The sequence below is a fragment of the Fusarium verticillioides genome, chromosome 10 (assembly GCF_000149555.1).
Source record: "Fusarium verticillioides 7600 chromosome 10, whole genome shotgun sequence".
NCBI classification, from domain to species: Eukaryota; Fungi; Ascomycota; class Sordariomycetes; order Hypocreales; family Nectriaceae; genus Fusarium; species Fusarium verticillioides.
In genome coordinates, this window is record NC_031684.1 from 410,688 (window position 1) to 429,151 (window position 18,464).

The following is an 18,464-nucleotide window of genomic DNA, read 5'->3' on the forward strand; positions in this document are numbered from 1 at the left end:
GAGGTTATTAGTCTCTGGAAACCTTGCTTAATAATCAACAAATATAGATAGCAGATACAAGCACAAATCCAGGCGGCTTCTTTGGAAGCTGATCAGAATTGGAGATCCAGTCATCGTGAATCTTCTAATCCTCTGATTCGGCAGACCTGGTCTCTTCCCCCATGGTATCTGACCCTCCGCTATCATTCTCCTCCATCTTTAGCTGTGGATGAATTTGGTTCCGTTGTCTGCTCCTCTTTTGGCTTGAGCTCTGTTGTGTCTTCCATCGGTCTGATCACAGATCGGGGTCTCATCGTTCTTGAACGAGATTCTTTGTCGGGTACTTCAACCCAGCTGTCCCTGAAGAAAGACCTGACTTTGTAGTAGTCGCGAGTGCTGTAACGTTCAAGTGACATGATTGCGGTTAGAATATCCTATCAAACAATATCAGCATGACACTGACCTATGTATTCTCAGTTCTATTCAAGAATTGTGAATAGGACACTGACATTCATCCAAACCATCTAGCTCCAGTCAGCAGCCTTTGTACGAATATTTACATTAGTTGACGGTAAGTGAACCCAGGTGAGTTTGAGGTTCCCTTTTGAGTATAGATTGCTGTTGAAACGCATTGACCTTCTTTTAGCCATGTCGAGGAGATTTCTGATGGTCCTACCCACTACTTTAGTAGGTCCTTGATCGTAAACACCTTCCTCTATCGGCCGATTTCTCCTAATTTTGCCCGATTCTCCCCTCGCTTTGAAGAATTCTACAACTGTTGCTTCGGCCTTCTCAACTATCCGTTCCGTATTTGGTCCAGGAACTGGAGGTTTGTAGTCGACTTCGTCTCTGTGAGTTTGAGATGTTTGAGCAAAAGGTGGGTCCTTAAGGATGTCCTGTAAAGTACCCAAGATGGTAGGGTGCTTCACTTCTTTGCTTGTCTCAACCCTTGACTCCTTTTTGTATTGCCTGTTGTGTCCTCCCTTTCGGGTCCCAAGGTTTGCAGTCCCTGGAGAGTTCGCTTGCGTTGAGCTTGCTGTTGTCCTTGAGTTGACTTGACTCTTTATCGGGATGGATAAATTTGCTTTGCCTCTTCTATTCACCTCGGAGATTGGATGCGCGCCTTCGCAATGCGTCACAAGGCTTTCCTATGTTAGATGGCATTGCCCCAAGCCCGTTGTTCCTTACGACGTTGCAAACTTCTCTAACTGTTTCCATATTCTTGCGTGTTCGCTGAGAGTTCGTGATGAGAATCCACATAACTTGGACAAGGAGTTCGCAAGATGGCTCGTGCTCGAGTTCATCCCTGGTAATCGATTTGGATATTGCGCATAATGCCTCATCAATCATCATACCGACGTCTTCAACACGACCAGAGTCATCGATAAGCTTGGACAAGACACACGGAAGACTTTTGTATGCCGCCCACTGGATCGGGCCCATTTATCAGACCCGGTAACCGCAATCGTGTGCTCGCTTGGCACCTCACGAAATATCAAATCCAAAAGACAAAAGGGCTTCACCACTTTGGCCGCCTCCTTAAGGACTTGAACTCTTCCACCGTTCTTCCAAAACGGCACTTCCTTAACTACCCGCTCAGAGAGCAGCCATTTCATTGCAACGTGCGGACGGTAGCCTCCAAGGGCCGAGTGGATCGGGCTTTGCTTCCAGTCTGCCCAAGAAAGTGCATCTCGTTTCATGACCTTGAGGAGCGTTTCAATCCTTGGTTTGTCCCCAACTGTCGCCGCATGATCCAGAGCTGTGTCGCCGTATTCATTCTTGACGGTTAGGTCGGCCCCATGCCGTAATAGAAGCTCCATGACAGGTACAAACCGTCTAGGCTGGGGGTCGAAACACCCGTCCTCGGGGTCTGAATCGTTGCAAGACATGTCCTCAAGTGACAGCACTTTCAGTGTCGATATTGAGTATTTCCACCCCATGCCGTAACCACTAGCGAGATGCAATGGGGTACATGGTGTACCCTTTATCGTCCATAGCATTTACATCTGCTTTTCTTTGAAGCAATAATTCAACGATAGGCCCATTACCCCCCAGACTTGCAACGTGTAAAGGAGTTCTCTGATCTTGTGCTTTGGCATCAACCTCGACCCCCGGCAGTGGGATCTCTGGTAACAAAAGACTAACGATTTCGTGCTGATCCTCGGAGCAGGCATGGTGTAATGGTGTGTATCCAGGAAAGTCTTCATAGTCAGCATCATTACCGGCTCGCGATCTAGCATCGCATTCTGCGACAGCGCGGATCAGCTCAGATGCAATCTCACAAGATCCCTGCCTGCTGGCTACATGAAGAAGAGTAAGGGAACGATCATCGGCTATTTCTAAATAACTGTCTCTCCATCCGACTTTATGTCCCAGTATTATCCTAACAATTTCCAAGTTCTTTGCTCTCGTGGCTGTCATTAAAGGAGTCCAATCCATGTAATCCTTTATGTAGAGATCTGCATTCTTCTGCAGAAGTAGAGAAACATTTTTGGCATGGCCGTACAACACGGCTGAATTGAGCGGGGTCAAGGTTTCCTTCTTATCGATGGCGTTTATATTCAGAGTATCCTCTTGGAGAAGACGCTCTACTATCTCTTCTTCGTCATCTGAACAGGCCCAGTGTAGGGGTGTCAGTCCATCATCAGAAATATTCGCGTCAGCCCCGTTTTCGAGTAGGAAATTAACGATATCCAGCTGGCCCATTTGACATGCAGAGGCGAGCAGAGTTTCTTTTTTGTTGCATAAGGCGTTGACATCTTTGATTCTTGTAAGAGGAAAATGGGCCATTTCGGTTTGTCTTCCGATGCACGCTAGATAAATAGGTTGCCGCCCGTCGAAGTCGCGTATAGTAACATCAGGTCCACCCCTGACGAGACTTTTTGCCTCTAGAGTAAGATGAAGCTCTATAGCTATGTGGAGTGCTGCTCTGCCGGATGAATCTTGTGCATCGATCTCGGATTTCTTCTCGTTGACCCAGTAATCGAAAACTGCTAAGTATTGTATCTCCTGGGCCTTGGCTATCGCGTGCAATTTCTGATGTAAGAATGGAAGGTCATTCTCACAGTCTACCTCCATCTCCATACTGTATCTTCCTCTATTCAAGGAATGGGCTACTGTGTTTGGGCCAAAGGCTTTGGTGGTTATAGAATCCTCCTGAATCCCGCCCTGATCGGTCTGGATGGGCTGACTGCCTTGAGACGTCTCGGTCATGTGGAACAAAAGTGTGGAATAAAGTAGTAACGATATGGATATAGTAGGAAATCCTTTCATATGCTGGTCTACAAGGATCTGAAACAGCTACTTGGGTTGGGCAGATGTTATACATGGCCGCTACGAGTCGCTCTTTAACCCTGACAATTCGCAACAAAAGTTCCATAGAAGGAAAACCCCGCTTCTGTTGGTACTTTATCTGCTAAATTTCGACTATATCCACATTCCTTCAGGAGTCGAGCTGCTGTTTTACCACGGTTCTCAAAGGCCTGCCTGCTTGGTGCCGATTGTATGATGCCCCCCGCAGGCCGATCATGGTACCAGACGACTGGATATGATTAGATGCTCGGCGATCCTCCTAGTCTCAAATTATACTCAGTCTTAGCGCTCATATGTTGTCAAGCCCCCTCAAGTTCTGTCACTTGTATGGCCTCTACCTCCAGAAGGTTGAAGAGAAATAACGAGCTTGTCAGTAAAATGGACTTGAAGAAATCAAGTGGGGTTTCGCAAACAAGACCATGCGGATAGCCTCACCTAGGTAGCACTGCCTTATGTATCACTGCCGAATCTGATACCCGTGTCACGTAGCACATTATCAGCTCGAATAACAACTAGCTACCCCGGTCCATATGGGTATTGATGTTCTGCTCTTTTATACAATTTGTATGACTCGAACCTCGTGATCTGGCTTTCTGCCTTGGTGCATATCTTCAAATGAGCAACGATATCTCTCCAGCTGATCCGCAGGTAGACTAGCCCCGATGCTTTCCCATTTCGAAACCTGCCCAACAATCCGACATTTCCCATCTTCATTCCTCCGTATGAGAAAGAGAGTTGAAAGACCAGGAAAAACACAGATCGCATCTCCAACTTCTGCCACCGCGTCGCTATGAAGTAACTGCCCCGCTGTTCCGTCTTGTAGCACAAAGTTACTATATCCAACCAGACTCTGCTGAAAGATGGGGTCTGTAACCATTCCATAGGCGCCTTGCAACTGCTCCTCTGTCCCGAACCTTGTGCCAAGTGAGGAGAGTGGTTGATTGTGTACCATGCATACATAAACCATCATGACTCTCTGCACGATGATGGGATTTTCAGTTAAACGTTCTTCGGTGTATATGTCTGAAAGATGAAACTTGAACCACTCAGTCATGACTTCCATGCGTGTAACTCTTCTTATAGCCGCCGTCACTTTAACTATAGCTTCGTCAAACTGCAGGAGTGAACTTGGTGAGACAAGGCCAGTATCTGAATCATGCCTGACGGCCTTGGAAACAGACACACACTGGCCAAGTATAATCGTCGGCATGGTTAAAACTTTTCCATCTCCAGAAACGTTGAAGCACTTCCCCGGACTGGGGGTCAAATTAGACCTTGCCGTCCAGCTATTTCGGAGATCTGGCGTCCACGATGGGACAGCTGGAAGATTGCCAACAGTCCCTAAGTTCAATACCCGAATGTCTTGGACTTGTTCGAGAATGAACATTGTGAATTTGTAGCAGAGTTCTTCGAAAGTTTGGTTGTAGTCTGGCTGAAGGGCTGGAGGTAGAGGGTCGCAAGCCAGCAGACCAATGAGGGCATATAAGCGATCATGAGCCACCGTAGCTTCCAACTCTGTGGTCTCATTCAACAGCTTCACCATGTCAATGGCATACTGCTTCTCCTGGTCCACGATCGGTTTTGCTTCTTCTTCTGCAGCCTTCTCACTTCTGGTCTGTATGATATTCTTGTACACCAGCTCGATAGCTTTGAACCTGACTGGATTCTCTGCCATGAATGAGTAGAGAAGCTGTCCGTCCTCAGATGGATTCAACATCAAGACCCAGGTTTTGAAGAAGATCTCGTAGCCCAACTCATAAGATCCACAAAGCAAAATCGGTTGCTTCTTTGTCAAGACGGCTTCTTGAAGAATCCAGATGCGTCGGAACCATGGCCGATGACCAATAGATCTCAACGCTTTGCGGACAGACTCAACCTCGACTGCAGCCGCTTCGTCGGAACGTCCAGAGCTCATGAACGCTTTGATTTGGCCATCTTCAGTGAGGTCTTCACTGATAGAATTTGCAGGTGATTGAAAGTGCTTCAGCCCCTCGGCCAATCTGCAAACATGAATTTCCTCATCATTATCCACCGGGCCCAACCACGCCAACACACGCTCACATTGACCGTAAATCTCTGACATGCGGGGAACTTGAATCGACTTCTCAACCTGGTCGTTCTGATTGATGCAAATGGCATCTACCCAGATCATTACCTTATCACTGCCGTAGTCATTAAACACATGACGGCGATACTGATACAGAGCATTGTATAGATTCCTCGTGATGCTGAATGGCTGGTCGTTGAGAACGATAGTGGCGGGGTTTTCTCTCGCGCCCCAGACGTAAGACAAGGCCCAGAATCTTTGCGACGTGCGGGATTTAACAGTTCTGAGTTCAACGCTTATTGAGTCGGTGTCGCCAGGTTTAACGAGTAGCAATCGTAACTCATCAGATTTGAGTGGCTGGTATGGAAAGAGAGTAAAAGTGTGTACGTTCATTGCGACGTTGGTGAAGAGGGTTTGATTGCTCTCCTCCCTGTCTGCCCCGCGTGACAAGTCCCCACTGGCGTTTCACCCCTGTAATTCCAGTCTTGCTGATCAACAGGGGTGATCAGGATGATCAAGATAAGCGAAACGAAACAAGCGCTGTGATAGCCTTCACCGGCTGAAGTGCGATAAAGGTGTTTTTTGATCTCCTTATTGCGATATGACTAGATCATCACTATCTGAAAAGGGCCAATTGCCAGCGTTTGGTCTTGGCCCCGTCTTCATGTAGATTCAGTATCGTCAATGCTTCGTTATCCTGAACCTCTGTTTTCCATTGCGACCGCTCGAAAACACAAGATCTAGCAGCTCTTAGCTGCGACATTACAAAGTGAAAAGGGCTCAAATCAACGTCAACGCTATAAATATCTGGCTACCTACCAAGAATTCCCATCTCTCTTGCCATTTCTCCTTCAACATATTTCACCAACTGTCAAATCCAAAACTTGAACAAGTTTTTCTTGCCGCAAATATGAAAATTACATATGGTCTGAAAGAGACCCTGCGTACATCTCTCCACCACGTAAGTCAATTCCCCGATCTCTCCCAACGCTTCGACGTCTTGAGGGACGAACTGGAGCGTTTAGCCGAGAGACTTGCTTCTTATGGTAAGAGGGCCCCGAGAGGGACAAAGCTCACTCATGACATATACACACTGAGGACTAGAATTTTGGGACATCGTGGTGCTATGAGAAGCATCATCATCGAAATGAACAGTGCGTACAATAGAATTAACAGCAGTGGATACGTTTTTGTAGCACAGCCTATACTATCCATGCGTGATGGGGAGACACTTCATAGTCGCACACCGCAGCTGGAGGCGTTGATGGCTGTTACAGGCTATGATGCGTATTATCAACGGTTGAATGGTATGTGTAATGAGGCTATGCGCTTTTCACAAGAGGTGGATTATCTTGGAAATTGCTGTGCTTAACACCAGCGATCATGGGCTGATTCCCATGCTGGATTGGGGTCCGAGATGTAGGTCTCAGCGTAGTCTAATTAACTGCATGGCATTGCAGTACCTTAACTATCTTGAACATTCCGACCATATACATTTCCATCTGCAGTATCTTCTGAATAGACGCTGGGTGCGCTTATGTCCGCAGTGATTCCAGTCGTCTGAATATTCGAGTCAACCGCGACGAGTGACTGAACCGCAGACAAAGTATCCTGGAACTCCTTCACAGCGTTGGTGATCCCCGCCTGAATCCCTTGTTGATTCGCAATCAGAGATGTTCGAACAGTTCCATCAGCAGCAGCCATCAAAGTTGCAGCTTGTCCCAAGTTACTGCCTAGTGCCGCAAAGGTAGACTGTATCTCGTGTAATGCCACGCCAACGCTCCGCAGTCTATCGCACAAGACTCCATTCTGCATGGATAGGAGATTTACTGCACCAGCAAGAGCATAGGCTGTCTTGTTGGTATCGGTGCTCTTCTTTGCAATGTGTGCTCGGTATTTGGCCCATGCCATTCTAAAACGAGTCTGCATTGACAGAATGGGGTTTGAAGAAGATAGCCAGCCAGTAACAGGTATCCACATATAAGAAACAGCACCGTTTGCTTGCATCAGATCACGTTCCTGTACAGCTAAATGTTAGCCAAGTTCCCTATCAACTGTCATACAAGGAGTGAGATCCAGCATCAAAGACTTGCCCAGTTTGCAATGGTAACCTGAGCTTCCTTAACGCTATTGTTTAGATCGATTTGATTCATATCAAACGTCGCATCAAGTGTAACGATGTAATTGTCACCATCATTCAACCCGAATTTCTTCACAACGCTGTCAATCTCTTGTTTCATAGCCTGAACCTTGCTTGCTTGCTGCGCTGAGTCAGCCTCATGTATCCCAGACGTATGAGACTACTCACTGAAGCTATGCTGGCCGCCAAGCCCTGAATGCTGGTGGCTTTCTGGTTCGCCTGCTGACTCAGATTCAGAAGCATTTCACTGACGCTCTGAGCGAGACTTTTGAACTGAGGGCCGTTCTCCGAACCAGGCTGAGAGTATGTCTGGCTGGTTAACGTACTTATCATACTCTGCAGACTAGCTGCTCCGGCTCCAGTGAGCTGTCCGATGAGATATTGGCAAAGACTTTGCGTTTCGTCGAAAACAGTCCCTATATATCTGTTAGCCCCCTCCATAAGACAGACTACTCATTGCAATTTTACAGAAGCTCGGCAGTGCGTAAGAAGAGAATTCGTTACACGAGTTCCAAAAGTCCACTATGGCAGTTTCTGTGTCCTTCATAGCATATAAGCAGACGTGTTCTTACTTTGGAGCATGTACATACCTGGTATAGAAGAGGATCAAAGCTGTTAAATGATGGCAAAGACGCTTTGGGGTATAGAGTCTCGAAGGACGACTTGTCCGCGGGAAAGGTCATGCCAGCGACAAGGGAGACCCTCAGATCTGACAGCACGTGTTAGCTGGGGAGATTCCATCATGGTAAACAATAATTACCGAGATAGCCATAACTTTGGAGAATAAATCGAGGGCGCTTTTGGCTTGAAAAGCTTCCATCGTCTTCAATTAACAGCATTGATCTAGTCAAACTGCCTGTTGGCCTATTCAATACATTGATCAGAGCTTGTCCAACGTCGGTAGGACTCGTAGAAGTGGTGCTGGTAGACATGGTAGAACGGTGAAGGGAATCAATTTCCCCAGAGAGATTTCTATTAAAATCACATGCAGCTGACGGTATTTAAGTATCCAACGAGCTACGATCTTGCGCGCGCCTTTGGTAAATAACTCGAGGTCTAGATCAAGCCACTTGGCTTATCGTGGCTAAACTATTGAGTTCCAGATCCTATTTCGACAAGCCATATCTCATGGTAATCGGCACCTAAGCAAATAGTTCTGCAATAGTGCCATTTTGGAAGAGCAAGAAGAATTGTAGTTGGCCATCGCCACATTCTTCCCAAGTTCTCGATGTTGATGTAAACTCTTAGCCACAAGTCTCAACCACAGTCACACTCGTCCATCCGTCGAGACTCACCTTTCGGGAATGAAGCAACCTTCACGTGATCCGCCCTTAAAACCGGAAATAACAGGAAAACCCAGCACCAAGACCATGCTGTCGTCATGTGAAAATACAATTCCTCGATCTGCATTTGTTGTTGAGAATTTCCGGTGGCTCAGCCAAATTCGTAGCCCTCCTCCGCGCAATTAATTCCGCTCACACACCCCCTTCCATTGCCGAAATCCGATTATCGACTCGGTACGGGCCGTATTACGGTGTAAAACGCGCTCGCTACTGGGGAAAAAGAAACTGCCGATGGGGGGTGGATGATCACCCTTGGCGTAGCAGAAACGGTTAGACTGCTCGTCATCTGCAGTGCTGCGGCGTAATATCCCCGTGATAATCTGACGTCGATAAACTTTCGAGTATTGAAGTTAATCAGACAGTTGAGACGGCTCGGATTTTACGCTGATCTTGATAGAGTTCGTCTCGAAGTGTAGCTCCCTTCTAATGATGGAGCAAACGGGCACTTGTAGTAAGCTTATCGCCGAGTGTAATTATGTCTCACTTTTCACATCCGTTCCGCTCGGTTTTCATTTACTGGTCGCTCTCCACTCTCCTCCTGTTTCACAACCTTTCTTTTCGTCATCCCATGACTCGTCCCTTTCTCCCTTAACTCATTCCGCTCTCTGTCCGCGGAGTTTCCATGGATTGTCCATGCGCCTCAATGCTTGGCTGTCGTTGCAACAGTGGGTTACGATGGTCCGTGAGGCGTAGCCCATCTAAACAGGCAATGCTTGGCGAAAATCTCGCTTATAATCGTATACACCTATTATCCTATTGGCTCATGCACTCATGGCTAGTCCACTGCAGCGTTACATTGCAACGGAGATAATCATGGGGTTGAGCCCTTTTGAGCCGATATGATGCGTTATTTCGTTTACGCATTGTCGATGTGGTGGTATTTTCTAAAGGACTCGGTGTCTCGGGGTATCAGAAATTCGAGAGACACCAGTTGGGGTGACACAATCAAAAACACATAGTCCCAGTCACTAATCCAAGCTACATGTGCCACCTATTTTTGGCATGCTGGACTACAACGCCGTTATTCTCGTACCTACGTCGGGGCTCGCGCCTTAGAGCTCCGGTGAAATAAAGACTGAGGCCCCGTACAGAAGAGGGGCATTCTATGTCGCTCACTCTTTTGATATATACCTCATAGGTGATATAAGTATAGCATCAATGCCGTGAAGGATTCAAATCCATCATCCCACCATCGGCAGTTCTTCAAGATGTCAGCATACATCGATACGATCCTCCAGAATCCGCAATATGCGGTTCTTTCCGCAATTTCCCTTATCACAATCTTAGTCGTCAACTTTTCGTTCTTGACTAAAGACGAGAAATATCCATTTCTTATCCCCAAGAAACCTTTGGAACTAAGCGATAGGCGTGTGGTCAAGGAGTTCCTCGCCAACAGCAAGAGTCTCCTTGCAAACTCGCGAAAAGTCTATAAGGATCAGCCATACAGGGCTTACACCGAGATAGGCAAGCTACTGGTTATTCCTCCCTCGTGGGTCGAGGCCTTGAAAAGTAACCGACAACTCGACTTTCTCATGCCCACTAAAGATGTAAGGGTTGGTATTGATAGTGATGGCTCGGTGCTGATTCTGATAAGGACGCTCATCAATATATCCCCGGGTTCGACCCCTTTGGATTCGATCCTAAAATGCCGACTGTCATCAACAAGTATATTACAAAGGCCTTGAGTGAGTCTCTCTGGCTCAGCTATCCCAAACTAGTTACTGATGATCATTCTTCAGCGAGGGTAACTGGTCCTGTCTCTGAGGAATCCGCTTTAGCAATCCGCGACTGTCTCACTGACTCAAAGGGTACCTCACCGTACTGGCGCCTAGGAAGACAAATAACTAATACCTCACAGAATGGCACGGTGTTAAGCCCCAGGAAGACCTCATCCGCATCGTCTCCCGCGTATCCTCCCGAATCTTCATGGGCGAAGAGCTCTGCCGTGATGAGGAGTGGACCAGAGTCTCAAGCGAGTATACCCTTATGAGTTTTGGCTACGGCCACATTCTGCGTACATACCCCCGATGGCTTCGACCATACATCCACTGGTTCCTCCCTCAGTGCTGGGCTATCCGTGCAAAAGTGAACGAGGCGCGTCAATGCCTGAAGCCTCATATCGATCGCCGAAACGCTATCAAGCAGAAGGCACTGGCTGAAGGGAAACCGTGTCCTTTTGATGACTCTCTTGAATGGTTTGAGAGGGAGTATGAGAAGCATGATCCGGCGAAAGAGCAGATTGCTGTTTCGATCGTTGCGTACCATACCACATCCGACTTACTCGCTGAGACGCTTCTTAACCTTTGTCAGCATCCTGAGCTGTTTCAGGAGCTGAGGGAGGAGATTATCACGGTCTTGACTGCTGAAGGGGGCTTGACTAAGGGGGCGATGTACAACCTGAAGTTGATGGACAGCGTGGTCAAGGAGTCCCAAAGACTACGACCAATTCTACTCGGTGAGTCAAATTTCTAGTACTCGTCAACATCAAACCCACTAACATTCATGTCAAGGTGCATTCAGGAGAACAGCCACGGCAGATGTCACGCTTCCCAACGGCGACATGCTCAAGAAGGGCGAAAAGATCATCGGGAATATGTCGCACATGTGGGATTCCGACACTTACGACAACGCACTTACCTTCGACCCCTATCGCTTTGTAAAGATGCGTCAGACAGGCGATGACAGGAAAGCCCATCTCGTCAGCACCAGCACCGAACATCTTGGTTTCGGGCATGGTATCCACGCATGTCCTGGACGCTTCTTTGCCGCCAATGAGATCAAGATCTTGCTGTGTCATCTGTTACTCAAGTATGACTGGAAGCTGCCAGAGGGTTGCAAGCCGCAACCATATTTCTCTGGATTTAAGCTGCTTGGCGATTTTTCTTCGGATATACTGGTTCGACGTCGAACTGAGGAGTTGGACATTGATTCTCTTTCCCAATCATAGGGCGATGGTTCTTTGTCCTATGCATCAATTGAGAACACTACGGGTTGAAGTCAGGATGAGTCACTTGTATACTAGTTTCACCAAAATTGACAACATTCGTTTTATCTCACTCGCTCTTTTAAAAAGCCGCTCGTCAAATGACCGTCTCGTCCCGATTAATTATCGTATACACAATACGCGCACCGAGCCAAATACGATGCACCAATCAGAGGATGTGAAAATTCTCCGGCATAAACAGACCTCCTTAGAGGACCTAAGAGGACGAACCCTCTAAAATCGCGAAACTCTTTACCCCTACTTTCTAGCCAAAGCATAACGGGCTCTCGGGTTATTTCAGTGTGCCGAGATGCAGGATTTTCGGGCCCTGACGATGCACCCTTGTCGGCAGTTGATCTTGCGACCCGATGTACTGGCACACTACCGCAGTTGATGATATATAAAGCTGTTTTCTACCCAGTAGTTAATACGATAAATGTTATACATCAATAAGGAAAATTGTTTATTGCAAACCAGACTCGCCAAATTCTCACCACCTTTGTCTTGTTCAGACAGATCATCATGAATATCGACTACTATGGACGCATCGCGGAGAGTCTACAATTCGACAACATTCCTGTTATGATCGCCACAAGCGCATGCTTCATTATCGGCTTTCTACAATACACCTACGCCATAAGACTTCTCATCCGGGAAGGTCAAGGTCCCATACCATTCTGGATGCAAAGCTTTTACGTCGCGCACGAATTGACCTTCGTTTACCTCTTCGCCGAAGCGGCGCCCCGCTACGATTACCACTGGTTCTTCCTCTCAACCTCATTCTCACTAGCTGTCTGGGCAGGTCTCGAGATATTCTGCATGTGGTATACCATCCAGACCCCCAAAGACCGCATCGCCACTTTTTCACCCCTCTTTAGAAAACAGCCCCCTACTTCATCGATCTTGACGTACACTTTCTTTCTGCAGCTGGCTATGTTTGCAGTGGTCTGGATATTGATAGAGTTTCTCGGCGCAGGTAGCTTCATGCTCACAGGAGCGCTCACTAATGTCCTTTTGATCGTCGGGCCGACACACGAGTATCTGTCTCGTGGCTCACGCAACGGTCTCTCTATTGGGTTCTGTCTTACCAACGTGGCCTGCGTCATCTGGACATTCGCCCCGTTCAGCTTGGGGGGTTTCGTCTTACCTGAGATTTTTGATCAGCCTATCATGTATTTTGCAGGAGCCATCTTGTTTGGGTACTCGATCTGGTTGACGACTGTTGTGGCGTCTTATCCTCCCAAGACAGCTACCAAGGGACGGCCGACGCCGATTTGGTAGGGGTTTGCACAGATTTGTAACGTTGTTCAGTATATGAGCCCGATATAACTTTCAGCCTTTTTGTCATGGAGACACGGCCACGTTTTTATTTGCAGTCTTCAGCTATGCTCCATAGAATCACTCCGCTCCAGTAGTAAAAATCCCATCACTTATAAGCTGACTCAACTTCTTGTTTGTCTTGATATACCGTGCCAGATCACGTCTCTTCTCAACCAACAAATCCATCACAATCCTTCCAAACACCAGTTTTCCAGAGAAGTTCAGATGAGTGCGATCTCCCTCGATCTCATTATACTTGTCGGCATTCTCCTGTCCAATAGCGTTGACATACTTGGTGCTTGCGGTATTAAGATCAAGGTACTTAACACCAGCTTTGTTTGCAACAGCGATTGCTGCATCACGTTCGTTGCTCAGATTTTCAACGACTTTTCCGTCTTTGAAGGTACGGCGGGTAAGAGACGTAACGATAATCTACCAGAATCAGCCACTGCACCTGAATTATAAGATGGAGCTTACCGCTGTGCCTCCAGCCTCTTTAACCTCACCGACCATAACAGCAAGGTTATCCGAGTACTGCTCCAGCGTAAGAGTCTTCTGATCATTATGCCCAAATTGAATCGTGACAATAGCCTCGTGATTTTTCTTGTGGCTCTTCACGTTCTCGAGAGCAGTATCCCATAAGCCCTGGGATCGGAAAGATACAGTCGTTGCGCCGTTCTTGGCGATGTTGATACCGCCTGCGGGCTTCTTGGTGTTGTTCAGAAGGGCGTCGCCCCAGCCACCACCAGTGGCGACGGTAGAGTCACCTGTCAAGATGAAGAAGGGTGATTTCTTGGCCTCAACGCCTCCGAAGAGGGTCAGGAAGCTAGCAGCGAGGGGTAGGAACTTCATAGTCAGATAGGAATGATCACAGAACTCGGCTGACCAAATGAACAGCTCTGTCTCCTCAGTGAACTATATACCTTGATATCCGGCAAGTTTATCCAATCATCCAATTTCTTGCAGGCATTATAACAGATGAAATAATTCCGCCAATAATCGTGTCTCTACCAAAGTTTGGGGGCACGACAAGGCACCCCGGATTTCCAAAGCCTAATGCGCCTAACTCCATGTCGAGCCGTTGGGGTTAGTGCGGATCTCCACGCTCCGGTTTGCTGGGGTAGCCGATTGGCCCAGTTTACGTATCGGCAGTGCTGCTCGGGTCTTAATACCCCGAGTTCCCTTAACCATGCATGCAAATCATGTTCCCGGTCCAATCTCACCAGGATGAGGTTTTGGACACAATTTCTTGGGTCATTCGTTCTTTTATTCTTGACTTCTTGACTGGGAACTATCATCCACTACCAGCCCTAATCTCCTTTTTCTTTTCCCTTTTCACACTTCCTTAAACATTCAGCTCAGCAGCCTTGGCCTTCTGGATAGACTCCTGGTAAGGCGCAAGCTTCTTCTCCAACTTACCACCCGGCCCACAGAACTTATCGACCAACTGCGCACTGCGACCAATGTACAGCTCCGGCTTCATCATGCCATCGAGATCAGCCCAGATGGGCTTGAAGAACTCGGTCTTCTTGATTCGCTCGACGAGATCGTTGGATTTTCCGAGGCTCTGGACCTGGTGGGATGCTTCGAAGGAGAGAACGCGGATTTGCTCGTGGGCCCTGGGATGGTCAGTCGATTGTGATTGGGTTGGTGGTTGAGATGGGCTTACTCTTGTCGGGAAACACCCATTGCGACGAGGCGCATGATGATGTTCTCGGTGATCATGAAGGGGAGCTCGGCCATGATGTTGGAGTGGATCTTGAGGGGGAAGACGACGAGACCCTCTGTGACGTTCTGGAGGGTGATGGCGACGGCGTCGGCGAGGAGGAACATCTCGGGGATGTCAATTCGTCGCTAGATCTGTCAGAATGTGAAATGAACAATAGACGCTAGAATTACTCACGCAGGCGGAATCATCAAGGGATCGCTCCATCCACTGAGCGGAGTGGGTGCTCTGGTAGGTAGCGGCCTTGGACTGAAGGACTCGGGCGAGACTGGCAATACGCTCAGATCGCATAGGGTTCTGCTTGTAGGCCTAACAGATCATCAGTACGTCGACTTCAATTTCTGCTAAGTATGACTGACCATGGCGCTGCTTCCGATTTGACCCTTCTCTCGGGGCTCGCCGACTTCCTTCATGAAGGCGAGATGTCGCAGATCGGAGGCGATCTTGGTGACGGTGGTGCCGAGGCCAGTGACGGCGTTGGCGATGAGACAATCGACCTTTCGGGTGCTGGATGATGATTAGTATCACAAAGGGAGCACGTTGCATTGTCAGACTTACTATGTCTGTGTTGAGATCTGAAAACTGTTAGAAAAGCAACAGAAAAATAATAGCATGCACTTACGTCGTAGCACTCCTCAAAACCAGCCTTTTGGCAAAGCAGCTCATTGAGCTTATCACACTTGTCATGATCCCCACCGAAACTAAACCCATCAGAACTCATCCCAACACCAATGCATGACAAACTCACATCTCGAGGAAACTGGCCTGAGTACCGGTAGTTCCCTGCGCACCACGGAACTTGAGCTCAGCGCGCACGCGCTCAAACTCATTGAGATCCATCAAAAGATCCTGCGCCCAACCCGCAGCTGCATCCGTCAATACACGATTCATCCCTCAAGGGAAAAAGTGCTTACCTCGCTTGCCGACGGTGCTGATCTGAGCAGGCTGGAGATGTGTGAAGGACAGAGTTGGCTCGTTCTTCCACTCGAGGGCGAATTGCTGCAGGTTGTAGAGAACCTTGGCGAGCTTGGGGATGAGAAGATCGAGAGCATCGCGCATGAGGATGAGCTCCGTGTTGTCGGTGACGTAGCAGCTCGTCGCGCCGTAGTGGATGATACCAGCCGCAGCGGGGGCAGCTTGACCGAAAGCATGAACGTGCTATACACTCATCAGCTCAATTAAAACCGTCAATATGCCGTGGTTCTTACAGCCATGACATCCTGGTACGCTAGTCAGCTCGCTTATCCCCAGCACTTGATCAGTGCACTCACATGACGACGGATCTTCTCCTCATGACGCGCAACCTCAAAGTCATCGTCGGTGACAGTGAGATTCGCCCTCATCTGCTCGAGCGCCTCGTCGGTGATGGTGTTGATGCCGAGCTCCTTCTCGCTCTCGGCGAGGTAGAGCCATAGCTTGCGCCAGGTGGAGTGGCGGGAGCGCTGGCTGAAGAGGTGGGACAGCTCCTGGCTGCAGTAGCGGCCCGTGAGGGTTGTCTGGTAGGTATCGAAGGCGGCCATTTTGGATATCGACTGATGGTTTGATATTGTGACTAAGGCTGAGGGCGGGGAGGTCTTTTTGACGTGGGCGTGGAGAAAGAAAATTTTAGCCTTTGGCCCGGATAATTCTCTAGCCGTTTGTTGTTGTGCACTGCCAGACGCTGTCAGTGCCAGTGGTTGGAAACTGTGTTTTGTGATTGGTCAGACTTGTGCTTCAGTGGGGCAATTCCGTTAAACCGCTCATCAGCACATCAGTCCATCAGTGCATGGCAGTGCACAACAACAACAACAACAACAACAACAACAACAGCTGAATAAATCAGAATCAGTCCATTCTCACCTGACCTGGTAACATTGATGATGCTCCTATCCTCTGCTTTCTTCAATCAAGCAGCAAATACTAGGATCGCTTGCAGATCAGTACGCTGGAGACTGACTGGGTTTGACTTTGGCAGATGCCCCACTACAAACCTTGTCATTCAATGGCAGATCTCAACGAATCATACCACAAGATTCATCTTGTGACTTCTCCATGTTACTCATTCAATTTCAAGTCGCAATGCTCAATTACCTATGCTGGGGCCATATTTTTGCATTCCCGTGGTCGTTGCCAACTCTTTACCCAATGACGCTAGCGCAGCCTCATGATTCATAGCATGGATCTCATCTGGAGAGCATCATGTTGGCAGCAGCTCTCGAATGAAAACATGAGCAGCGTGGACCAGGATCAAAGGGCTCAGAGGAGCATACAGGGTCAGTAATGGAAGCACCACAAGACAGAGGAATACTCAGATAAAGTGTTTGCATCAGATTGGAATCGAAACTCGGCACTCTCCATATCTGTTAAGACCTGACTTTATATAAGGGTCTTATTATATAACTAAAGAATATATTATAATCCTGATAACTAATTAGAGCATATTATATACTAAAATAATAAGGAAATTCAGGGCTTTTAATTAGTATACTTACTTAGGTAAAATATAAAGAATTAAGTAAGTTCTATATATTAAAGTTTTTCTATAAACTTTAATAATTTCTTATTAAGGAAATATTAGTAAAAAAGTTATATAACTTAGGTTATATAATAATTATATAATAAGGATTATATATATTAGATTTTTACCTTTTAGTTAAATAATTTATAATATACTATAAGAAACTTTACTTTTCTATTTTAGCTTTATAAGCCTAGCTAAGCCTAGTGCCTTTTAAATTAAGTAAAAAGTATATTATATTTTTCTTTAAATTTTAGCAGTTTTTATAATAGTCTTTTTATTATTATTAAGGCTACCTCTTTTTAGGAATTATAATGCTTGCTTTTTTATAAAGTCTATATAAAACTCTAGATTTCCTACTTCTAGAACTTCTTCTTTTTTAAATACTTATTAACTTTTCTATTATATAATATATATTATTAAATTTAGAAAAATTTACTTTATTTAATAGATTTACTTTTATTTTATAAATCCTACTTTATACCTTATTATTTAATAGTTATAACCTTTTATTTACTTAATTCCTTTTCTTTTACTTTATTAGTTACTATAGTATATCTTACTACTTATAGTAAATTTATTAGCTATTTTATTTAAGCCTTAATAGGTTATAAGCCTAGTAATATTCTTGCTATTATAAAGAAAAAAATAAAAGATAAAGAATTTTCTTTTATTTTCTTATATATTCCTATAGAATCTTATTTTTCTATTACTATACTTATTAAAGTTATTTTTATTTTAGAAGAAAAAGAAAATATAGCTATAATTCTTTATAACTATTATTTAAAGAATAAGCTACTTCTTTTAAATCTAGATATAGAAAGGCCTATTTTTATAAGCTTTTCTATTATCTAGAATATATATTATAAGGCTAAACAGTTTAAAAAATCCTTTATAGGAATTAAAGAGTTCTCTCTTTTTAAAGGTATATAATATATCTTTATATATAACTATAACTTATAACTAATAATATTCTAGAATAGAATCTAGAATAATCTTAAGATATTATATATCTATATATTTTATACTTTAAAAAGTAAATAATTTAGTTTAAAAGGGATAAAAGATATATATATTAAAATCTTAAGGATTATATTCTCTCTTCTTTATATAATAA

General features: G+C 46.0%; 8 protein-coding genes across 8 annotated transcripts; 2 read left to right on the forward strand and 6 right to left on the reverse strand.

Moving 5' to 3' along the window:
• Positions 1-1,328: 1,328 nt before the first annotated feature.
• Positions 1,329-1,868, reverse strand: FVEG_17596 (hypothetical protein; the record flags this gene model as incomplete). The annotated part of the gene is made up of 1 exon (XM_018906834.1): positions 1,329-1,868. The coding sequence occupies one exon, from the start codon at positions 1,866-1,868 to the stop codon at positions 1,329-1,331; it is 540 nt and encodes a 179-aa protein (XP_018761995.1).
• A 61-nt stretch (positions 1,869-1,929) lies between these two features.
• FVEG_17597 (hypothetical protein) lies at positions 1,930-3,192 on the reverse strand (the record flags this gene model as incomplete). Its single annotated transcript, XM_018906835.1, has 1 exon — positions 1,930-3,192. One exon carries the CDS (start codon positions 3,190-3,192, stop codon positions 1,930-1,932), a length of 1,263 nt encoding a protein of 420 aa, XP_018761996.1.
• Positions 3,193-3,779: 587 nt separating this feature from the next.
• On the reverse strand, positions 3,780-5,731 carry FVEG_13753 (hypothetical protein; the record flags this gene model as incomplete). Its single annotated transcript, XM_018903110.1, has 1 exon — positions 3,780-5,731. The coding sequence occupies one exon, from the start codon at positions 5,729-5,731 to the stop codon at positions 3,845-3,847; it is 1,887 nt and encodes a 628-aa protein (XP_018761997.1). The 3' UTR covers positions 3,780-3,844.
• Positions 5,732-6,802: 1,071 nt separating this feature from the next.
• Positions 6,803-8,410, reverse strand: FVEG_13754 (hypothetical protein; the record flags this gene model as incomplete). Its single annotated transcript, XM_018903111.1, has 6 exons — positions 6,803-7,365; positions 7,428-7,599; positions 7,647-7,894; positions 7,947-8,019; positions 8,069-8,187; positions 8,239-8,410. 6 exons carry the CDS (start codon positions 8,408-8,410, stop codon positions 6,803-6,805), a joined length of 1,347 nt encoding a protein of 448 aa, XP_018761998.1.
• Positions 8,411-10,029: 1,619 nt separating this feature from the next.
• FVEG_13755 (hypothetical protein) lies at positions 10,030-11,768 on the forward strand (the record flags this gene model as incomplete). The annotated part of the gene is made up of 5 exons (XM_018903112.1): positions 10,030-10,368; positions 10,416-10,506; positions 10,561-10,629; positions 10,680-11,276; positions 11,332-11,768. The coding sequence occupies 5 exons, from the start codon at positions 10,030-10,032 to the stop codon at positions 11,766-11,768; spliced, it is 1,533 nt and encodes a 510-aa protein (XP_018761999.1).
• Positions 11,769-12,326: 558 nt separating this feature from the next.
• Positions 12,327-13,085, forward strand: FVEG_13756 (hypothetical protein; the record flags this gene model as incomplete). Its single annotated transcript, XM_018903113.1, has 1 exon — positions 12,327-13,085. The coding sequence occupies one exon, from the start codon at positions 12,327-12,329 to the stop codon at positions 13,083-13,085; it is 759 nt and encodes a 252-aa protein (XP_018762000.1).
• A 117-nt stretch (positions 13,086-13,202) lies between these two features.
• On the reverse strand, positions 13,203-14,157 carry FVEG_13757 (hypothetical protein; the record flags this gene model as incomplete). The annotated part of the gene is made up of 2 exons (XM_018903114.1): positions 13,602-14,157; positions 13,203-13,556 (listed from the first exon to the last, which is right to left on the reverse strand). The coding sequence occupies exons 1-2, from the start codon at positions 13,974-13,976 to the stop codon at positions 13,203-13,205; spliced, it is 729 nt and encodes a 242-aa protein (XP_018762001.1). The 5' UTR covers positions 13,977-14,157.
• Positions 14,158-14,222: 65 nt separating this feature from the next.
• FVEG_13758 (adenylosuccinate lyase) lies at positions 14,223-16,493 on the reverse strand. The gene is made up of 10 exons (XM_018903115.1): positions 16,122-16,493; positions 16,059-16,070; positions 15,765-16,008; positions 15,599-15,716; positions 15,473-15,551; positions 15,409-15,425; positions 15,210-15,357; positions 15,028-15,159; positions 14,794-14,978; positions 14,223-14,743 (listed from the first exon to the last, which is right to left on the reverse strand). Exons 1-10 carry the CDS (start codon positions 16,368-16,370, stop codon positions 14,470-14,472), a joined length of 1,458 nt encoding a protein of 485 aa, XP_018762002.1. The 5' UTR covers positions 16,371-16,493; the 3' UTR covers positions 14,223-14,469.
• Positions 16,494-18,464: the final 1,971 nt, after the last annotated feature.